The sequence below is a fragment of the Eleutherodactylus coqui genome, chromosome 6 (genome assembly GCF_035609145.1).
Source record: "Eleutherodactylus coqui strain aEleCoq1 chromosome 6, aEleCoq1.hap1, whole genome shotgun sequence".
NCBI classification, from domain to species: domain Eukaryota; kingdom Metazoa; phylum Chordata; class Amphibia; order Anura; family Eleutherodactylidae; genus Eleutherodactylus; species Eleutherodactylus coqui.
The window spans coordinates 96,232,032-96,254,123 of NC_089842.1; the positions used below are offsets into that span (position 1 = coordinate 96,232,032).

The 22,092-nt window shown below is 44.9% G+C and overlaps 1 protein-coding gene across 2 annotated transcripts in view; it reads left to right on the top strand.

Moving 5' to 3' along the window:
• The window catches only part of LOC136632390 (tetraspanin-4-like), a 97,787-nt gene extending 85,616 nt beyond the window's left edge, over positions 1–12,171 (top strand). For both annotated transcript variants that reach the window (XM_066607221.1, XM_066607220.1), the window contains 2 exons: positions 9,865–9,948; positions 10,036–12,171. In XM_066607221.1, coding sequence (XP_066463318.1) covers positions 9,865–9,948; positions 10,036–10,104 — 153 coding nt within the window. In that variant the 3' untranslated portion in view covers positions 10,105–12,171. The remainder of the gene's footprint in view (positions 1–9,864; positions 9,949–10,035) is intronic.
• Positions 12,172–22,092: the final 9,921 nt, after the last annotated feature.

The following is a 22,092-nucleotide window of genomic DNA, read 5'->3' on the forward strand; positions in this document are numbered from 1 at the left end:
CCAACATATGTCCTAAATGTGGACGAACACTAATCTGTAGTAATCATTACAGCTGAACATTGCACTGCTTGTTCAGGACAGTATAAGCTCTCCTTCATCAGTCCATTTACACTTCTAGCTTGGATACAAGATGTGATACGGGCGGGCATGGAGGCTCTAGTACCCTGTTGTACTGCCTCTAGCTTGGATACAAGATGTGATACGGGAGATCATGGAGGCTCTAGTATCCTGTTGTACCACCTCTAGCTTGGATACAAGATGTGATACGGGAGAGCATGGAGGCTCTAGTATCCTGTTGTACCACCTCTAGCTTGGATACAAGATGTGATAGGGGTGGACATGGAGGCTCTAGTACCCTATTGTACTGCCCCTAGCTTGGATACAAGATGTGATATGGGAGAGCATGAAGGCTGTAGTATCCTGTTGTACCGCCTCTAGCTTGGATACAAGATGTGATACGGGAGAGCATGGAGGCTCTAGTACCCTGTTGTACCACCTCTAGCTTGGATACAAGATGTGATACGGGAGAGCATGGAGGCTCTAGTATCCTGTTGTACTGCCTCTAGCTTGGATACAAGATGTGATACGGGAGAGCATGAAGGCTCTAGTATCCTGTTGTACCACCTCTAGCTTGGATACAAGATGTTATAGGGGGGGTATATAGGCTCTAGTACCCTGTTGTACCACCTCTAGCTTGGATACAAGATGTGATAGGGGTGGACATAGAGGCTCTAGTACCCTGTTGTACTGCCTCTAGCTTGGATACAAGATGGGATATGGGAGAGCATGGGGGCTGTAGTATCCTGTTGTACCACCTCTATCTTGGATACAAGATGTGATACGGGAGAGCATGGAGGCTCTAGTATCCTGTTGTACCACGTCTAGCTTGGATACAAGATGTGATATAGGCGGGGATGTAGGCTCTACTACCCTATTGGGTCGCCTCTAGCTTGGATACAATCCAGCTTTTCTCTCAGACACAATGATGAAGATTGGTCAGCAGACCACATGGGCAACACCATGAACAGGCCTTCACAAGGGAACATCACACCGATCCTACTCCCATGATTATGGTTTGGGTTGGCATAATGTATGGTATTTGGACCCCTCTAGTCTTCATTTTTAGGTACACTAGTAGCTCAACGTTAGATTGGTTCGGTCATGTAACCAGTGTAACAGCCAAATGTACCACATAGTTTTTCAGCACAGCAACACCAGTCGCATGTTGTTTGTACAACTGTGACCAGCCTGCGTGGCCTAAACGTGCTACCGTGGCCTGCGGCGTCTCCCATCTCTCTTTATTATAGCCAATGGGGTCCGCCGAACGCTGTTCGGTTCCATCCAGAGATAGAGCAATTCAGCCGTGGGGATCCCCAGTGTAGATCCCAACGTGATAGCACCATTATGGACTTGAGTTTCTAGAAAAAAAACAGACTCTCTTCTAATCCTGGGCAGCCCCTTTAAATCTTCCACTCTGAAAAACACAGCAGAAGCAGAGGCTTATACTGTTACACAAAAACGACTTGAGGAAAGAGCTGAGGAATCTTAGAAGACAAGCTGATAGTGCCCGGATATTCCTATGTATTATTAAATACACAATATAACACTTGGCACACACATTCACTATCAATGTCATTGGCAAACACCATGAAAACATCTGCCAAGTTCAACTTAATATACATTTTGGCAGACAATCGAGGCTGTACATGATCAATGACGGAATACTTTGTGTACATTATATGAGTCTTCTACAAGCCGTGGATCCTGTTTTTCATAATATATTGTAATAGTCAAAATGTAAGCGGGAGAGGGCAAGGTGACATTGTGCTAGGCAGGATGCTATATTAGTAATGTCTCTGAAGAGTGGATATACAGTAAGAGATGTTATATAGTAACTATGTTATTACTAGATTATGTGCCCCTGCTATTTCGTCAATGACACTCACGTTCCCCCTGATTGAACAAGTGAAGATTATGTCCCCCTGTTTCGTCATTGGAGGAAATGTATCAAGCTGTTTTATTGTAAGAATGTCCTTTCTGCCCATACTAACTATTTAGAATTCAGTTTTCATATATTAACGAGCTCTGGTAAAATGAAAGGTGAGCTCTGATTGGTTGCTTTGGGCAAAAAATAAAATTTTTACCAGAACCTCAAATAAAAATGGGTGGACATTTCTTCGAGAATACACTCCAGTCTATTCTAGCTGGTGCGAGTAACACTGATGTCATCGAGTTCATGAAACAGCGCTATTTACTTGCAAACAATCTGGACTGCGAAAATGCCATCAACCTCTGCGTTGGATCGCTCGACAACAATGTTCTGGTGGATATTCCTGGAAGTGTATTAACAAGAACTGTGTGTCTTCATGGGTATCCATCAGACTGGACTCTTTTTTTTTGGATATTCACACATCTCTCTGTAAACCTAGTTATGTATTGCTTACCTCTGATGTTTCTGAAAAACAAGCTGCACAAATGACTACAATATCCACATTTATCATAGTCGACTTTTATTATGAAGTACAGGGGGTGGACAAAAATATGGAAACACTGTATGAAATGTATGGAATTTTAATCATTAGCACTGCGCTGCCCTTTTGACCCTTGCTTGGCTAAGAGCTTTCCCACCAAATTTGTGTTTATTTCACCTCTTGCCCTGCTCTGGGGGGTTTTGGGAGCAAGCTGTTAACAGCAACTGAGTGGCTGAGAGCCATCTTTTGAGCGATCATCTTTGTGGTGTAAATGCACTTTAACTCTTCATATACCGTGGTTAAAATCTCATAACTCTTGCCATAGGGTTATACACAATTTGGATAATTTTCTTGCGTCATAGAAGAGTTCATTATGATAAAGTGACTCATTATGGTTTAAATTCTTGCGATCCAGCGAGAATCAAAACAATGATTGGCCCGTGTAAAAGGACCCTTACACAGACCAATTTTTGACAAGTTGGATGTGGCAATAAATTGATGCCATCATTTTATAAAAGAAATATAATTATCAGTGTTTCCCAACTCCAGTCCTCACAACACCCCAACGGGTCAGGTTTTCAGGATTTCCCTAGCATTGCACAGGTGATGTCATGGTTGTAAGTGCCTGAGACATTGCCACAGGTGTTGTCTCTATAGTATATCCTGAAAACATGACCTGTTGGGTTTGTAAGGACTGCTTAATTTTTTTTTAATGTATTAATCAGCTGGGAAAGGTAGAGCATTCTCCGGCCCCATATGTGCAGCAGCGACATTAATGGAGTGCACAGCCGGTGACACGTACTGCACTAATTAGAGCCTGAATCCATTCTGTCTGCTGTGTACTAGTCTATTGTATGGATTGATTCTGCTTTTTATTCCTGAGGGGATTGCCTCATGTTCCTTCTGATAAATACACTGCTACGTGTTCACGGTACATATTGTTTTGTTTCTTCACCCTTTGTCCAAGTGTTCTCTATTTTTGTTTTTCACTTTGTTGCGTCCTTATCCATATAATAGCACAAGGTCTAAAGAACGTTTTCCCCTGAAATCAAACATGTACCAGTAAATAAAAGGGCTGGAGTTATCTTATAAATTCTATTCGGATATATAGTTCCTGCTTTTGGCAAGACTTGGTGACAACCAATGTGGCTGGTGCCGTAGCGTCTATGTGGGTCTTCAACCGACTTTCTCCGTAAATCTACCCTTGCATATCTTAATATTCTCCTCTCTAATATCTGTGCTTAAGGCCGGGTTCTCACGGCCAAGAAACTCACTCAAGATTGGTGCCTTGAGAGATGCACAAGTGTCACACAAATACAAACCCCATTCTTTTGAATGGAGTTATATACATGAGCGAAATAACTTGTTGCGTGTTCTATTTTTTTGCGTTCATTGGAGGCAGACAGTCCCGGGGAAAGGCTGCCTGAACCCTAAGTCACTGACTTCAGCGGAGAGGGGAGGCGCTGGAACACGGGATGGCATAATGAAAGGCCAGATAGTGGGACTTGGGATCAGGCAGCCTGCCTCCGTGACTCAAGGCAGGACGACATGAATAGACCGCGGGTGCTATTAAAAGTGAGTTTTTACAAAAATGCAATACATGCTTGCTCTTATAAACACGTGCAGATTTTGGGTAATATGGCAAGGAGCATTATGGGGCAAGTTTAAAATGTACCCTGCTGGTGACAGAACCCTTTACGTTGTGTGGGTTTCCATGTGTTGAAGCTAATCATGTAAAATATACATCAAATATCTAATGGCTTCGGGCCATGAAGATTTGTAGACGCAGCGGTGAACAATTTTCTAATTAAATTTACCCCACAAGTGGCAGAATGTGTTAGAAATATGGCTGTCTTTGCACCCCCAACCCTTTAATTACTTAGGGTCCTGAGATGTTGTGATCTTGGACATTTTTCCCACTTGCTTCCTCTAGGTAAAGATATCTTGGGGTGTCTAAGGGCATGTTCACAGGGTGGATCTTTGGAGTAGATCAGCAACAAATTCCACAGCAAATCCGCATTGCAGTGGGAATCCATGCCATAACTTATATAGCACAGAATTTTTTTTGCAACTAGATTTCAAATCTTCTGATGTAGATTCTGTGTCATTTACATGCAGAATTTGCATCCACATGCAGATGTCCATTGAAAACTGCTAAATCTGCGTGTGGATCTGCGGTCCTATTTCCAAAAAGCCACGGCACAAATCAGCAGCTCAGCTGCGGATTTCTGCCACAGCTTTCGGAAGAACTTGGAAAAATCAGAATTGGATTCCACCACATGCACATGCCCTATTGAAGCTTTGACACGGAATTGGCCACTGTTAAGGATTTGATGTGGATCCACTGTGTCGCCCAACCAGTAGATGGAACAGACCAGCAGGGCAGACAGACGACTCTGGAAACCCAAATGCTCACCGCTGGAAGGCGTGACTTGGAATGCAAGGTGACCAGGAGATCTAGCCCTATGCTGGAAGCAGGAGATGGAAAGTCCCTGCCTATTAACAATAGAGTTTTCGCCCTGACAAGGGCAGCCCTGTGCAGGAACCTAGGCGCTGATTAAGCCTGTCAGGACTGATCACCAGGAAGTTGGATAGCACCACGCCGTCTGCAGAACCAATGAGTGAGCAAGTTCAGGACCAAGCTAAAAGTACTTAAAGGGGTTGTCCCGCGCCGAAACGGGTTTTTTTTTTTTCAATAGCCCCCCCGTTCGGCGCGAGACAAACCCGATGCAGGGATAAAAAAAAAAAAACGGGTAGTACTTACCCGAATCCCCGCGCTCCGGTGACTTCTTACTTACCTTGTGAAGATGGCCGCCGGGATCTTCACCCTCGGTGGACCGCAGGTCTTCTGTGCGGTCCATTGCCGATTCCAGCCTCCTGATTGGCTGGAATCGGCACACGTGATGGGGCGGAGCTACGAGGAGCCGCTCTCTGGCACGAGCGGCCCCATTCAGAAGACAGAAGACAGGACTGTGCAAGCGCGTCTAATCGGGTGATTAGACGCTGATGATTAGACGGCACCATGGAGACGAGGACGCTAGCAACGGAACAGGTAAGTGAATAACTTCTGTATGGCTCATAATTAATGCACAATGTACATTACAAAGTGCATTAATATGGCCATACAGAAGTGTATAACCCCACTTGCTTTCGCGGGACAACCCCTTTAAGCAAACTAAAGACAAAGCATAAACTGCAAACAGGCGCAGCTGCGACACGTGCATATGTGAAGACTCATACACAAACACTGCAGCAGGCGCTGTTAGGTCTCAGGCCTCTATATATAGTGGTGAAGAGATGACCAACAATCTGCAGCTGGGTGGAAGAGGCAGAACCAATTAAACCATGGATGTGCTGGAAAAAAGGCAATCACAGATTCACAGAACAACGCCCACATCTGCCAGACCTAACAGCCGCAATACACAGCTGAGCTTTCTGCCATGCAGAAGACTGTGCACCAGAATGTGCATGTCTGGATTTTGATGCCAATTTGAAAATGGCTTAATTCCACGGCAAATCTGCAAGTAGACACATGGATCTTGGGGTAGATTTCCACTGTGGAAAATTCCACTGTGTGTTGTGGAAATATGCCGATACTTGTATAAGTGTCCTTAATGGAGTGACATATAGGCACTCAAGATATCTTTATGACCTGTGCCTTGATGTTTGTGGGGGTCCATGGGACACTCTAACACATGGTCGGTGACAAGCCATATTGCGGGTTTTGCATTCGTTTCTCAGGACCTTGAAGTCATGCCTTCTACCAGTCATCTATGTCACTAAGCACTCCCAATTCAGGATACAGTAACCAGCAGAAGGACTATATTTATGTAGCGCAAGGCAGCTAATTTGGAATATGCAGGCCACATATAGTATTCAGGGCTTCTTGGACTTCTCACTCTACTCTCACTCTGATCTTGTACCCCACTGTGTACATTTGATCGGTATGTGAAATAGTGGATCTTTTAGGAATAGATGTGCCTCAGTGGAGGGGAATGGAAGAGGATGATGCGTTTATGTACAATATATAGTATTTAGTATTTGTCTGATCAGTAAAAAGCAGGTAGTGGGTGGCAATTGACAGGAGAGTATAGGTCCCTTTTTTAGATTCACTTCCTGCACCTGTGACATCAGTACCACCTGATGACATCACTGCAGGTTCTTAAGTGCATTAACCGGACACAATGACACGCAGAGCTGCTAAGATGTTTGCCTTGGAAGACCCCTGGTAAGGGGTACAATTGATGATGTAAAAAATGTCATTTGAGAATGCATGCTCCATTTAGAATTTTATTCTAAACTGACAATTTTGCATTGTCCTATATTACAGTATTTACTGTACGATCTGTAGTAAAATTGCACTGCCAAAGTAGAACACAAGCTGTCTGCAAGCTTGTGATGGATAATAGGAAGCTATGAACAATATGGCAGGTTATTTATGCCAACTAATTTATTTTTATGTTCCATCCGCACTAAATGAGATGATTTGGATTTAGCTGTATGTTTATAGTATATGTTTTGCATATATTAAGCCTGGTCAACCTAAACCGTTCCGCGTTGTCTCAGTCTGGCTGAGCTCTAGCTTGGGGACATGGTTAATTCTAGACTCGGGAGCCAGGAATGTTGTGAGCAGTCCATCTCGCTCTGCCATTGTCTGCTGCCCACATCTGTTCTATAATGTGTCTGCCTGCTACACCCAGTTCTTATTCTCCCACACTTGTCTCATGGCGCTATCACTGCACCACTTGGGTTTCATAGCCTTTGTAAACAGGTATCACTACATGTCCGCAGCCGATTTCAGCAGTCACAGCGTTCCAATCATCTTGGACGTCTTTGCAGTGGCAGCGCATCCTGGCACCTTCTAGTGAGCGCCATGCCACTAGTCAGGTGATACGGAAATGCGGTTACCTGACAGCGCTGCGCTCACTAAAGGCTGCCAGGATGCGATGACAGTACAAAGACTTTTAAGCTGAGGGGAGTGCTGTGGCTGCTGAAATCAGCTGCAAATACACAGCTGAGTTTGAGCCACAATCCACACCAACCGTGCAAATTTTGACTCTGTTTCTCTTGCGGAAATGCTGCAGACTCTGCTACATGTGAGCATAGCCTTAGGCTACATTCACACAAGCGTGAATCTCACGCGAGTTTTGTGCATTGCAAGTCATGCAAAACTTGCATGAATATGAACTCCATTGATGGAGCATGCTGCGATTTATTTCTCTTGTGTATGGGTATGCAGTGCCACAAGCTGGTGTGCATGGAACATTGAAAGTCCATTGACTTTCATTACCTCCATTCTCTGTGTATCATGCAAAACACGTGATATGCGGGGAAAACAGTCATGGACATGAGCCCTTATTTACAGTAGCATATGCTCGTGTGACACCGGCCTTACATTGATGGCTTTGGTGGAAAACTCACATGCAACTTGTGACATACAAGTAAAATCCCAATATTTTGGATTTTCTGTGACTGTTGTGTCAGCACAATAATGTATTTCAAGAGGCAGTTTGCAGAATTTCGATGGCAGCTCTGGAAGTGATTGGTGTGCAGTAGGGCCACAATACAAAATCTGCAACAGACTTCCAACTAAATTCTGTTGTCTTTTTACGTGGCAGAGGAGCATTTGGGTTCCTTCAAGCACTCTCTAATGCACAGATTTAGGTAGCTTAATATTAGCTACTTAAAGGCTACCTTTGGGCATGGAAAATCAATACACATTTATCTTAGGCCGCCTGCAGACGAGCGGAAATCCCGCCGCGGGATTTCCCGCGGGATTTCCGCCGCTGAAAGTCTGCATAGGAGTGCATTACAATACGCACTCCTATGCAGACGGCCGCGGTTTGGCCGCGCGAAATCTCGCGCGGCAAACAAACCGCGGCATGTTCTAATTTTCTGCGGGGCACGCACTCACCTGGCCGCCGGCTCCGGGCTGCGCGGCAGCCGGCACATCAAAGAGCCGGAGCCGCCAGGCGCAGGTGAGTACGCGCTCGTCCCTGCAGGCTCTGGGGTCGGATCGCGCGGCGAGATTTCTCGCTGCCGGATCCGACCCGCTCGTCTGCAGGCGGCCTACTAAGTCCCTGCAGAATAAGGGCTCCCACCCACTGGCGATATTTTCTCCACTGCGATGCGATTCTAAAGTTAAAGTCTCGCATCGCAGTGCAAGAAAGAAATCGGCATGACGCCGGGGATATCGGCATCACGCCGACATATCGCCAGTCTTTTCAATGGGGCCAGCAGCAGCGCTAGCCCCATTGAAAAGAGATGGAGAATGCCGTGGACTTCTGCCACAGCTGTAACAGCTGTGGCAGGAGTTTCCTTCATCCCCGCGGGGACCGCGGGGATGAAGGAATCCTCTGCCACAGCTGTCACAGTTGTGGCAGAAGTCCCCGGCATTCTATTCCATTGCTTTCAATGGGATCGGCACAGCTGCCGATCCCATTGAAAGCACTGCTTTGGCAAGCCCCGTGGAATGATTATCAGGGAAGGGCTTGAAATATAAGCCCTTCCCCGATAATCATCAATAAGTGTGAAAAAATTTTTAAAAAAATTATACTCACCTCTCCTGCTCTCAGCCGCATCCTCCTGCTGTCTCCCCGACATTGCTACTGAGCTCTTTTAGCAGTCGGCGATTTAAAAATCCCTGCCACCTGAAAGGCTGAGCGCTCAGCCAATCACACATAGCCCTCAGCTATTCATTCATGAATAGCTACATCTTAGCTATTCATGAATGAATAGTTAAGAGCTATGTGTGATTGGCTGAGCGCTCAGCCAATAGCTAAGCAGTAGCTGCTATTGGCTGAGCCCTCAGCCAATCTGCACAGCCCTTTCAGGAGGCGGGGATTTTTAAATCCCCGACTGCTGAAAGAGCTCAGTAGTAGTGCCGTGGAGCCAACAGGAGAATGTGGCTGAGAGCAGGAAAGGTGAGTATAATTTTTTTTTTTTAATTTTTTTCACACCTATTGATGATTATCGGGGAAGGGCTTATATTTCAAGCCCTTCCCCGATAATCATTCCACGGGGCTTGCCAAAGCAGTGCTTTCAATGGGATCGGCAGCTGTGGTTTTCCTACATTGAGGTTTCTGGCTCAGTGGCATTCTCAGCATTGATCAGCTGGTTTCTCTAATGAACCTGCACAAGTTGGTAAGAATTTGGTAAGATTTCAGTCCTCCAGTCTGCAGTACCTTGGAAAGCAATACAAGCATAGAAATCGAATAATCAGAAATTTGTAATGTAAACCAATTACAAAAAGTCTTTATTTCCAAAAACACACTCCTAAACAAAGTGAATAATACAAATGTATACATAGCCTTTAACTAAATTTATTTAAAGCAGAGCTTTGCTTTGAATCATATTTCAGTCTATGAAGGCAATGTTTTTGTTCATGTTTCAGCCCTGCTATGAGAAAGTGAAGCGATGGGTCGGGAGTAACATTTCTTCTGTTGAGATCTTCGGCATATGTATTCTTATCGTGCAGGTGAGTGAGGCCACCTGGGACTTTTATGTCCAAGCCTATGGGACACGTTCAAAAAATAAACTTGATTTCTTCATCCTGTCTTTGCAGGTATTTGGCTTGATCTTCTCCATGTTGATGTATTGCCAAGTTCTCAAGGCAGAAAAGTATTATGAATAATCTTGCACATTATTAAGGAGTCCTCAAAATGAGCCCTATGCTGTTCTTCATGTGTTTGTATGATTGCCCATATCCTTCCAAGTGGATGAAGGACTATCTTCATGCTTACCTGGAACTGCAAGGCTGAATTCAGCATCCTCTCTTTCCGCAAGGGCCAGTATGTGTTCTACCTTAACTTCCTTCTACCCTGAACTAGAAATGAAGCTCCCAACTTTGTCCGGCTCTCATCTTACCCTTATAACAATGAGCACATCATATCAACTTTCATGCAACTCCAAGATGTACATAGAGCTTCAGAACTCTGCAAGGAAGAATAAGGGCTTGTCTTCTTTTTTAAAGCACCAAAGCCATTAAATGGACCGCCCCAGATATGTGGATCCGTTGTGGTTTGAATAATTGCCCAGAATGATATGAACTGCATTGCTAACCAAGGTTACATAGAAACAGCATAATGCTTTCAGTCTTAAATATAGAAATAGTTTCTCATGCTGCGGTGATAAACACCAGAGCCCCGTGACTAGACTCAGCTGACTACAGAGAAGGACGCACGTGTTTAGTTTGCAGTGGGTATTTTTGCTCTTTTCTATGTACCAGTATGTATCTATGATATGCTCAATTTAAGGACTAAAATGCAACAAAGCAGTGGGTGAGTGCCACTTCAGCTCCGCCATATAGTTGGCACCTAGTGTAACAGGGTCATTGGGGGGGAAATTGAATTCTTAAATATAAACTTTTAAACGGTATTCATAGTTCATTATTCTGTATTTATAAAGTGCCAAGCTACTCCTCAGCTCTACATCCCGGCATGGATCCAGGTCTATATTACCTAACCAAACTGCAAAATATCTTCTTTTATACTATATTGAGTGTATATAGAAAGCTAAAACACCTATGATTAGACTGTAGTCCTGATCTCTTGTGATGCAATGTAACCCTATGTGGGTCACAGAGTTATTAAAATGGCATTCGAATGCTGTGATTGGTTAGATTTTCTTCATGGTGATATATATATTACATACCTTTTGTTTTACATTTGGGGGATAATAGGATTATATACTGGTATGTTCATTGCTATTAACTGATGGATTTTGTTGTTCATTGGCTTGGCATGTCCACTAGGATTGGTAAACTGGTTACAGCTAAAGTTGGTGCTTTATCTCAGTTTCAGATACAGCATTAAGCATATCGACATTTATGTAGGTGAAGTGTGCCATACATATCAACCAATCCTGTCTAGGCTTTAGACATTGAGAGAAAATATGGTTGCCAAGAAGCTCAGAGTGCCAGTCATCTAGTGTTGCGTTGAGCCATCTACAGCCAGCCTATAAATGCTAAGAAGTCAGTCTTCCAATCTTCCAATTTTATAGAGTAGATGTCTATTGGTCCCTCATAGACATCTTATACTTGGATTAGAACTCACCCTGGCTAAAAACAAATCTGTACTGTTAAATAGGGTTGTCTTGAATTAGGAAAAACATGGTTGCCTTCTTCCAAAAACAGCACCATAACAACCAATGGGTTTCTCTTGTATTGCAGTTTAGCCCAATTGAAGTGAATGGAGCTGAGCTCAATATGGCACAGAACCTGTGTCAGGTGTGGCACTGTTTTTGGAAGAAAGCTGCCATGGTTTCTTAATCCTGTACAACCCCTTTAAACTTTTATGTAGGCCAGATAGTAGTCAAAGATCTGAATATGACATCACTGCCAATACACACTTGAAATAGTTACCCTCCAATGGCTATAGCACTGGATTGGTGGTGGCAAGGGGCTACATTTTTCACAAGAATATATGGCCCTCCAACCTTCTGCTCGTTGGATGTTGTACAGTATGGTAATGTTACACCCAGCAGCCAGTGATATTTTATTGCCTTATGTGCTTTCATTTTATCTAGACGGTGCTTTTATGCCACCTGATATACCCCGTGTATATATCCTGGCCCTCGTCAGATTATTTTTTTTCCTTATTGCAAGTTTGCTTGGAGTGTAAATATTAATGGTAACTCAGCATAAAATATGTCAATTATCCGAATCCGTGTTATATGCTAATAAAACATGTATTGTACTTACTCCATGGCTGTAGATTCCGTTTAGACTCGTTTAGAAGTGATAATTATATTACCTGTTAATATATTTTCTGCATCTTCCTTCCATATTGCACCTATACAAGGAAAGTGTGAAGTCACTGGTATTAAAACAATTAGCACTTCTGAACTGTTCTATTAAGTCCTCATTACTGAGGGTCCATTTAGACAAGCCGATTTATCATTTGAGCTAGTTCACCCTTATGTATCCTGTTTATACCGGCAGATACATTGTTGGCTCGTTTTTGTACACTTCAGGGATAACATTGACTAGATAGGTGTGGGCTGTACTGGGGAAGGGAACCTTGACAACTGCAGGAGTTCTCACTGTGTTCAGTTGTGCCAGAGGTCCGTGGTCATATGGGTCAAAACCTACAAGACTGTTGCTGTTTTCTGTTGAAGTAGCTGTATGGGGGTTTGTGTATAAGCTGTATTTTAGTAGTGGCTATAGCTGGTACTGCAGATCAGACCCATTGACTTGAATAGGAATGTGTTGCAGTACAAGACATAGCCACTACAGAACATATGGCACTGTGCCTGGTAAATAAATGATATATGATGAGGATGCAGTGGCCCCTTCAATCAACTGATCATCGCTGGCACTAATGTTTCCCTCTAAGCCTCATAGCAGCTGAGTCGTGCAGCTTAAATATTCTCTCTGCTCAGGAAAACTCTTGCTGTTGTGCAGCCCCTCCGAGCTCTCCCTCAGCGATCCAGTGGAACGCTCCTGAATTGTTCTGCACAGTTTTCACCATTCCTTTCATGCACTCATCTATATGATCAGTGCAGTTAAGAAACAGGAAGCTGAACTATCAGTGTTCAGCTTCCTGCACTGGACAGTGGAAGGCAGTGTAGAAGATGAGCATAGGAAGCAGCCTTTGTCTGTGTTAGAAGGGGGGGACCATGTGGAGAAGTCTGTTTAACGGAGGGGTTATAGGGTACAGTCTGTGTGAGTGAGGGGAGCTTGAGAAGCAGTCTGTGAAATAGAGGGGGGCATGGGGAGCAGTCTGTGAGAAATGGGGGCATGGAGAAAAGTGTGTAACACAAGGAGAATTTGGGAGCAGCCCATATGTGAGTGTGGCATGGGGAGCAGTCTGTGAGAAATGGGATATGACGAGAAGTATGTAACAGGGAAAGACGGGGAGCAGTCTTTGTGAAGGGAGTATAATGAGCAGTCCGTGAGTGGGTGTGGAATGAGGAGCAGCCTGAGAAAGAGGTGCGGTTATGGAGAGCAGTGCAACAGAAGGGGGGCCAAAGAGAACAGTCTATAAGAGGAGGCATGTCTGTCCATTCTAGTATCAGGCTCTCCACAAGAAAAATTCTGCATCTGGAGGGATGAGTAAAGGGCCTTGTGCATGACCTGAAAATTGGACACTAACATTTGCCTGAAGGCCACTTAAATGAGCGTCCATCTCCTTTATCTTTCTTTGCCCTGTATCTAAATACTCCTGCCAAAGCAAAATGGCTTGATGGTACCCCGTTGGCACCTGGCACTTTAGGCACATGTCTAGCTAGCCCTTTTTTAGCAATACCCATGACAGATATGCAGTGTTATTATTCACACGTCAACAAATTTTTACAAAAGTCACGTTACTGAAATCAAATTAGTCATTTCTTATCAATTTTCATGATAGTCAAAAGGCAAAATTGGCTCCATTTTTTTTGTAATTTGCAGTAATTGTTTACATCACGAAATGCATGCCAGTAGTAATAGGCCTCTGGTCAATACCTGTAAAAAATCAAGTCATAGACTACGTATTACATTTCTTTGCCTGTCCCTTGTCCAGCTGTGCGGGAACATCTCTGTGGAGTGTCCAGCAGTAGTCAGCCAGCATGCTAGTGCCAGCAGTAGTCAGCCAGCATGGTAGTGGATCATTTTCCTTGGTATCTTTGTTCCATTGTTGCGATATCTTGATGAAAACGTTCACCATGTTTATCACAAACCATATCACAGTTGTTTGTAGAGAAATCAAGATGGGAATGAAAGAAGTGGATCTTTAGACATAATGCAGCCAAGTTTCTCATACTGCATCAGCATGTCTTGTACTAGTTCCTTGTAGTTTTCTGCCCTAACATTCCCGAGAATGTTTGTAGACTCTAAGTGAAAAGCATTCCATGCTTGTTTCGCATCACCCTGCAGCAAGTTCTTGAACCGGTCATCTTTGTAGAGCTCTCGAATCTGAGGACCCACAAAAACTCCCCCCTTACCCTTTGCCTTCATTTTTTATGAAGGTATTGGAAAACTGGCAAAGTCCAGTCCATGGCTTCCACAAAGTTCTTCATCAAACCTAGTTTGATGTGAAAGGGTGGTAGCAGGATTTTGTAAGCCTCGACCAGAGCTGGGTGCTGGATATTCTTCTCTCCAAATGCTATATTTTGCCTCTGAGTCCATTCCTTCTGTAAGTAGTGCAATGCCCTTGCTCGGTTATCCCACTCACATAAGAAACACATGTATTTTGTATATCCCTGCTGCAGTCTCATTAAAAGGGTAACTACCTTCAAATCAGCACAGAGGTGCCAGCTGTACTTGTTATACTCAATGGATTCAGTAGCTGCTTTAACCCCTTATTGACCACCCCATAGTGTTTTTACATCCTGACTTGCTGGACTTTAATCCCCGAGGACGTAAAAACATGCTCCCTGCAGGGATTAAAAACCTACAAACTGTGGACGTGACAGCTTCATGCTGCCGGCTCCTGGAGGTAGCCAACAACCTGGAGCTGTCATCCCAGGCTGTGGGATCTCACCTCCCCCCCACGGTCACATGATTGCTGGCATTTACGGAATGCCGGCAATTATATGAAATCCAATGAAAAGTAAATAAAAGTGGGGTAAAAATAGGCAGTACACCCCTAGATAAATGCGTTAAGAGGTCTAGTGGATCCATTAGGGCAGCTGAAAGTACTCACCCGCCTTCTCTGCGAGGTCCCGCGCTGTCCTGGCCTCCCGGTCTCAACGGCGTCTTCTGTGCATGTGCGCCAGACATCATACATCGGGCGCTTGCTCAGAAGGGCACGCGGCCCGGGAAACTTTAAATCTCTCTGGCTCCTGGCTAACATGTGTAGCCCAGAGCAGAGAGATATCACGGGAGCCGCTGTATGCGGTTACCAGTCCCATGATCGCTGCTATCCAATGGATAACACCGATCATGTAAAGTAAAAAAAAAATTTAAAAGTTTAAGTTTCATCTCCCCTCACGGATCATATCCGTGAGGGGAGATGAAATTACATACCTAAGGCCCCTGGATTTATCCTCAGACCTCACTACGGCTTCTGCGCACACGCCCGCCACCGAAATGGCAGACGCATGTGCAACAGCCGTGGATTGCCAGGGTAATTTAAAATCTCCCTGCTGTTGGCTACCAAAGGTAGACAAAAGCCTGGAGATTTCACTGGGGGGCCCGCAGTACGCGGCTCCTGGTCACATGATTGCCATTTTCCATAGATCCGATCCGTAAGAGGAGATGAAATTATTTAACCTAAGGCCCATGACGATGTCCCACAACAGGATCTTTATCCGCGGACCTTTTCCCAACTTTGGCGCATGCGCCCATTTGCTAAATGGCGAATGCAAGTGCAGAAGCTGGGGAGGGCTTGGGAAATTTAAAGTCTCCTTGCTCCTGGGTACTACAGGTAGCTGAGAGCCTGGAACACTGACCGAGGACCGCGGTGAACTGTCCTTAGTCACGGGATAATGGCAGTTATGTAAAAGTTAAAACACAGTTGCAGTTCAATGCTTCTTTTGGTTTGAGCTCTGTTGTGCGTTGGGAGATAATATTAGGGCACAAAAAAACTGTTTTTAAAATAATTGCCAAAAAAATGAAAAATTGAAAATCGTAATTCTTTCCTTCTGCTTTTGTCAGGTTGATTTTAAAATTGTGGGGTAAACATAGGCAGTACACCCCTAGATGAAGGCGTTAAGGGGTCTAGTTTTCAAAATGGGGTAATTTATGGGGGTTCTCTGTCGTTTTGGCTGCTTAAGGGCTCTACCAGTGTGCTATGGGGCCTAAAACACCTTCAAGCAAAATGTCTGTGCTGAAAATCACAGGCTGCTCCTTTCGGTTTGGACTCCGTTGTGCATCCAGATATAATATTAGGGCCACAATGGGTATGTTTCTGAACACAGGACAAACAGGGGTATCCATTTTGGGGTGCAAATCCTCATTTTCTAGTGCACTACAGAAAAGAATCCTGTCTTTTAAATGACTTATTTGCAAAAATATGAAATTTTATTTTTTCTCCTGTAAATTGCATTAATTCCTGAAAAGAAACTTTGGGGTCAAAATACTCCTGACCCCCCTCAGTAAATACATTCATATAAGCCTTTGCAATCTTGGCTTGGGTTTAGGAAAACAAAATGTTTCTCAAAATGTTAATAATCAATCTTTAAAAAAAACTGAAGTTTTTCCAATGTGCATCCAGAATAAACAGATGGAAATATATATCTCATCAAAAATTTATATAGTATGTTTGCACATATTTGAGATATTGCAGTTAACAATGTGGAAAAAAATAACAATTTTTTAAAAACTTTTTCCCAATTTTGGCGCTTTTAATAAATATACACAGATTCTATTGGTCTATTTTTACCAGCTAAATGAAGTACAACATGTGGCAAAAAAAACAATGTCAGAATCACTTGGATATGCAAAACCTTTACGGAGTTATTCCATGTTAAAGTGACACATGTCAGATTTCCAAAATTTGGCTCCGTCACTAAGGCGCAAACAGGCTTGGTCACTAAGGGGTTAGGTCAGTGGTGGCGAACCTATGACACGTGTGCCAGAGGCAGCACGCAGAGCCCTCCCTACTGGGACGTGCCGCCATCGACCGCCCACTACTTGTGAATACCGGCAGGGGCCGCGGCTCCCCTGCCAGCATTCACTTAGCTGCTCTGCTAGCATTGCCGATCCCGGCGCATACTGTGACGTCAGTGTGCAGCCGGGATCGGACGGCTCTTGTGTTTTATGTCGCCACCAGAAGTTAGGGGTGGCGACATAATACACCTGTCCGACAACTGGTTCACGCCCCCAGCTTCTGATTGGCTGGGGGCAGAGGACTTCGACGAACCTTAGAGCTGCAGGCCCGAGGCTGGGAGCACTGGCACAGGGAGTGCAGGGCCTGGCCAGCGGCCCCAGCATAGAGGACAGCGGCGAGGCAGGGAGCACCGGGACAGACGACAGCGTCGACCCTGGGAGCTGCGGCGGCAGAGGCTTAGGCGCAGGAGGAGAGCACACTACAACTGAGGTGAGTCAGGGGGGGAAAGCCGCTATTGCACTGGGGGACACTACGGGATGTTGCTATTACACTGGGGGCTGCTATGGGATGTCACTATTGCAGTAGGTGACACTATGGGATGTCGCTATTACGCTGGGGGCCGCTGTGGGATGTCGCTATTACGCTGGGGGACACTATGGGATGTTGCTATTATGCTGGGGGCCGCTATGGGATGTCTCTATTACGCTGCTGGTCACTGGGGGGTGTCGCTATTACGCTGGGGGCCGCTGTGGTGGGGGTCATTATTATCGCTGGGGTGGGGGTCACTATTATCGCTGGGGTCGGTGGTGGGGGTCACTATTACTGCTAGGGGAGGTCACTATTACGGCTGCAGTCGGTTGTGGGGGTCACTATTATCGCGGGGGTATGTTTACATGTGGTGAAAATGGGCAGGGCTGTTTCAAAGTAGACAGCATGCAGATTTTGACTGCTTTTTGGATGCGGAAATGCTCCCCAGAAATTTCTGCTGAGTACATTCTGCAGCATTTCCGCATCCAAAAAGCAGTCCAAATCTGCACCCTGTCTATTTTGAAATAGCCCTGTCCCTTTTAGAACGACGGGGGTAAAATCATACGTCGTGATAAGCCCCGACCCCTGACATGCTGGCACTTTGCAGTAAATATGTGGGTTTGGGGTTGCAATTTGGGCACTCTGTCTCTAACAGGTTCGCCATCACTGGGTTAGGTTACCGTAGCTATAACTGTAAGAATATTGTTACAGTCCTACTGGATACATTTACATAGTGAAACACAGACTATATGAAATATCTTCAAAATGAGAGCCAATAAAAAATGTCTCATGGTCATATTCATGATCAGCACACCAAGATACTACAGATTAGGACTAGAGATGAGCGAGCACCCAAATGCTCGGGTCCGCGTTATTCGAGTTGAGCTTTTCGTAAAATTCACGAGCTCTACTCGAGTAACGAACCCCATTGACTACAAAGGGAGACTCAAGCAATTTTGTATGTGGGGCGCCGGGTCTTGAGCTCTTTTTTTTGGGGGGGGGGGGGGTTGGGGAGGTTCGTGTGTGTTCTCTCTCGAAAAATTTGCCATTGACGCGCTTCATTGCGGCAGGGAGGGGCCAAAACAGGCACATCACAGTGGGGAGCAGCCAAAAACTGGGAAGCGGTCGAACACGGTGTGATGCTTGTTTGAGTAGCGAGCACCATCGAGTATGCTAATACTCGAACGAGCATCAAGCTCGGCAGAGTAGGTTCACTCAACTCTAATTAGGACCTTTTTAAGTCAGTAACAATTTTAGTGTTCACCAATGTAACGAGGGAATATGAATATGCTTGCAGCCTTCCACCTTATCAACAGACTTTTCTAGTACAACTGCATAGAATTGTTATTTATGGGATTGTTCATATATTTGCATATATACTAATGCACTATTCATTATCTGTCCAATGATTGCAGAGTTTGAGTCATTAAATGTCATTTCAATTATTAATAGAGGAAACAGAGCTAAATGAATTACACACAAATATACGTTAATAATGTTATCTTAGGACTTGATTAAAGCATTTGTGGAGAAAAATGGCCTGAGTATGAGCCGAGAAGGTGACGGATGCCCAGGAAGACTCCATACTCCTGCTATTAACACCAAATCCTATAAAATACATTAACAACCAGATCAATAGACGCTGTCAGGTTTGAGCGTTCACTTAGCAACCTGCCAAGGTTTCCATGTTCTGTACATTACGGAGGGGATCAATGAGAGGAGACTGCAGTGTTAACTCCTTAGCTGTCAGAGGGAATAGGAAACTGGGAGATAAATAGGAACCAATAGAACCAGAACATTCATTTTCCCCTAAGGACTTTAAAGGGGTTGTCCCGAGGCAGCAAGTGGGTCTATACACTTCTGCATGGCCATAATAATGCACTTTGTAATGTACATTGTGCATTAATTATGAGCCATACAGAAGTTATGAAAAGTTTTATACTTACCTGCTCCGTTGCTGGCGTCCTCGTCTCCATGGTGCCGACTAATTTTCGCCCTCCGATGGCCAAATTAGCCGCGCTTGCGCAGTCCGGGTCTTCTCCTCTTCTCTATGGGGCTCCGTGTAGCTCCGTGTAGCTCCGCCCCGTCACGTGCCGATTCCAGCCAATCAGGAGGCTGGAATCGGCAATGGACCGCACAGAAGCCCTGCGGTCCATGAAGACAGAGGATCCCGGCGGCCATCTTCAGCAGGTGAGTATGAAGACGCCGGACCGCCGGGATTCAGGTAAGCGCTGTGCGGGTGGTTTTTTTAACCCCTGCATCGGGGTTGTCTCGCGCCGAACGGGGGGGGGGGGTTTAAAAAAAAAAAAACCCGTTTCGGCGCGGGACATCTCCTTTAATATCTCGGGCAATTACAGAGAACATATGGTTAAAATGATTGAGAGCAGAGAATTGTAATTACAGTGGAGTGAGATACAGACGATTGTATTCTGTCTTACACAGTACTGGCAATATCGGTGAAAATGGCTTTAAAGGAGTTATATGAGATTGGAAAAAAAGTGAAACAATGTATCTATGGGTTGTATCTGGTATTGTATGGGGCTGAGGTGCTGTTAGATTGAATGCTGCTTTGTGGTCAGGTGGCGGCTTTCTTGGGTACAAATAAGAGAAGGTGTAGCCTGTGTTAGAGGACAGCACATGAGAGAAACTGATTCATTGGGGGAAGAGTTTTGTGATGCACAAAAAGTGGGCTGTGTGAGTAGTGCAGTGGATCTGGAGTAGCCATGTGTAATACCTGAGAAAATTAGCAGTAGAGAAGAATGGCTTCAGACTTCAGTGAGAGAGTATTCAAACCCTGAGGAAGAGTGCGGTCTCCTCCGCCAGGCATGTAGCCAAAGGAACTGTTGCACCATGAGAAGGAAAAGTGTGCAAGCTTCAGGCCTGTAGGAAGTGACATCTGGGCTGGGCCACTGATACTGAGCTCTGAACTCCAACAGTGCAATACCATGATTTTGCTGCAGCCGGAAGATGAGCCGTTGTTAGGGACCGCTAGTGTGGACTAACTGGGTCAACCTACCTGTTTGACGTAGAACCAATCCAGGTGAGGTTAAGAGTTGACCCTTGGCGAACAGAGTCTTTGGTACCAGGCCACGAGAAGCAGAGTGGTGATGTGTAACAGAGGTGGAAAACCTTGCCCTATGCTAGTCAGGAAGATAAGGGGTAACCCTGCCAAGAAGTAGGGTTGGCTTCCAGATAAGAACGGCCCCGCAATCTTTGTCTAGGACCTGACTAACCTGAAGGAACACTGAACACATCATAGTATACGCCAATAACACAGAACAAGACCAGGAGTGGTGCAGGTACGGGAAGGCAAAGGAAAGCAGAACATGGACAAGACAAAGAAACAAGAAGCGGGATACAAGACAGGGAACGTACAAAGACTAGAGAGCCGTAAGCACACAAACTCTGTTAAGGCACAAGATAAGCACAAATAAGACAAACCAAGTCGAGACCTATGCTGGTTGTCAGAAGCAAACACAAACAACATTGAGCCAATGAGGGAGGACTTCAAGCTCAGCTAAATAGAGAGGTAATTACCATGTCCTACAGCCAAGCTGAAAGTGCTGAAGCAGATAACCATTGAAGTGCTGGAGAGAAGTATGCAGCACTTCAAGTTACAGGAAAAACAGGATGACGCCAGAAACGGCAGGCAAAGAACGAGTCTGAACTGCAGACCTAATAGCCGTGAGATGAGTGAAGAAGACATAGCCTCATAGAGACTGAGACATACCTGTTATTAATGTTAACCACTAAAGGAAGCCGCTACCACCATCAGAGTTTTATTGTATTGCACCCATACAAGTAAAGTGTGAACTCACTGGTATTAAAACAACTAGTAATTATTAGGAAAATATACCACCAGTGTTTTTAGTGGTGCAATGTGTCACACAGCACTGCTACATTCACGTCAGACACACATACAGCTCTGATACATGCATGTCATACACACACAGCTCTGCTACATGCACATCACACACACACAGCCCTGGTGGCATCTTCACATGTAACTCACACAGTCACTCACAGACTGGTAGTCGTTAGTATTCCATAGCAACTGAGACCACGGGGGTTTGTAGGAGATGTAGTCTGACTGTAATCTGCACAGGGATGAAGGTCCTGTGATGACATCATGAGGGCGAAGCATGTAACTCACTCACTCAAGAACACGGAGCCCAGGTGACTGATCACATGACGGTGACATCATCACAGGTCCTGTAAGCACATGACTGATGTCAGGCTCTGCATGTTTTATGTTTGAGGACCTTTAATGATATCTCCGTCATATTATCAGGGGCGGAGCATGTAACTCAAACAGTCATTCACGGACAGGTGGTTGTTAGTATTTTGACTATTAATTATTAGGAAATTATAGTACCAGTATTTCTGGTGGTGCAATGCGCCAAACAGCTGTGCTACATGCATGTCACACACACAGCTGTGCTACATGCACGTCACACACACACAGCTGTGCTACATGCACGTCACACACACAGCTGTGCTACATGCACGTCACACACACAGCACTGCCAAATACATTGTTCCTCCCATAAAACAAGGATCAGAAGCAACACAGCATTGGAGATGAAGGACCTGTGATGACATCATCAAAGGTCCTTCATTGT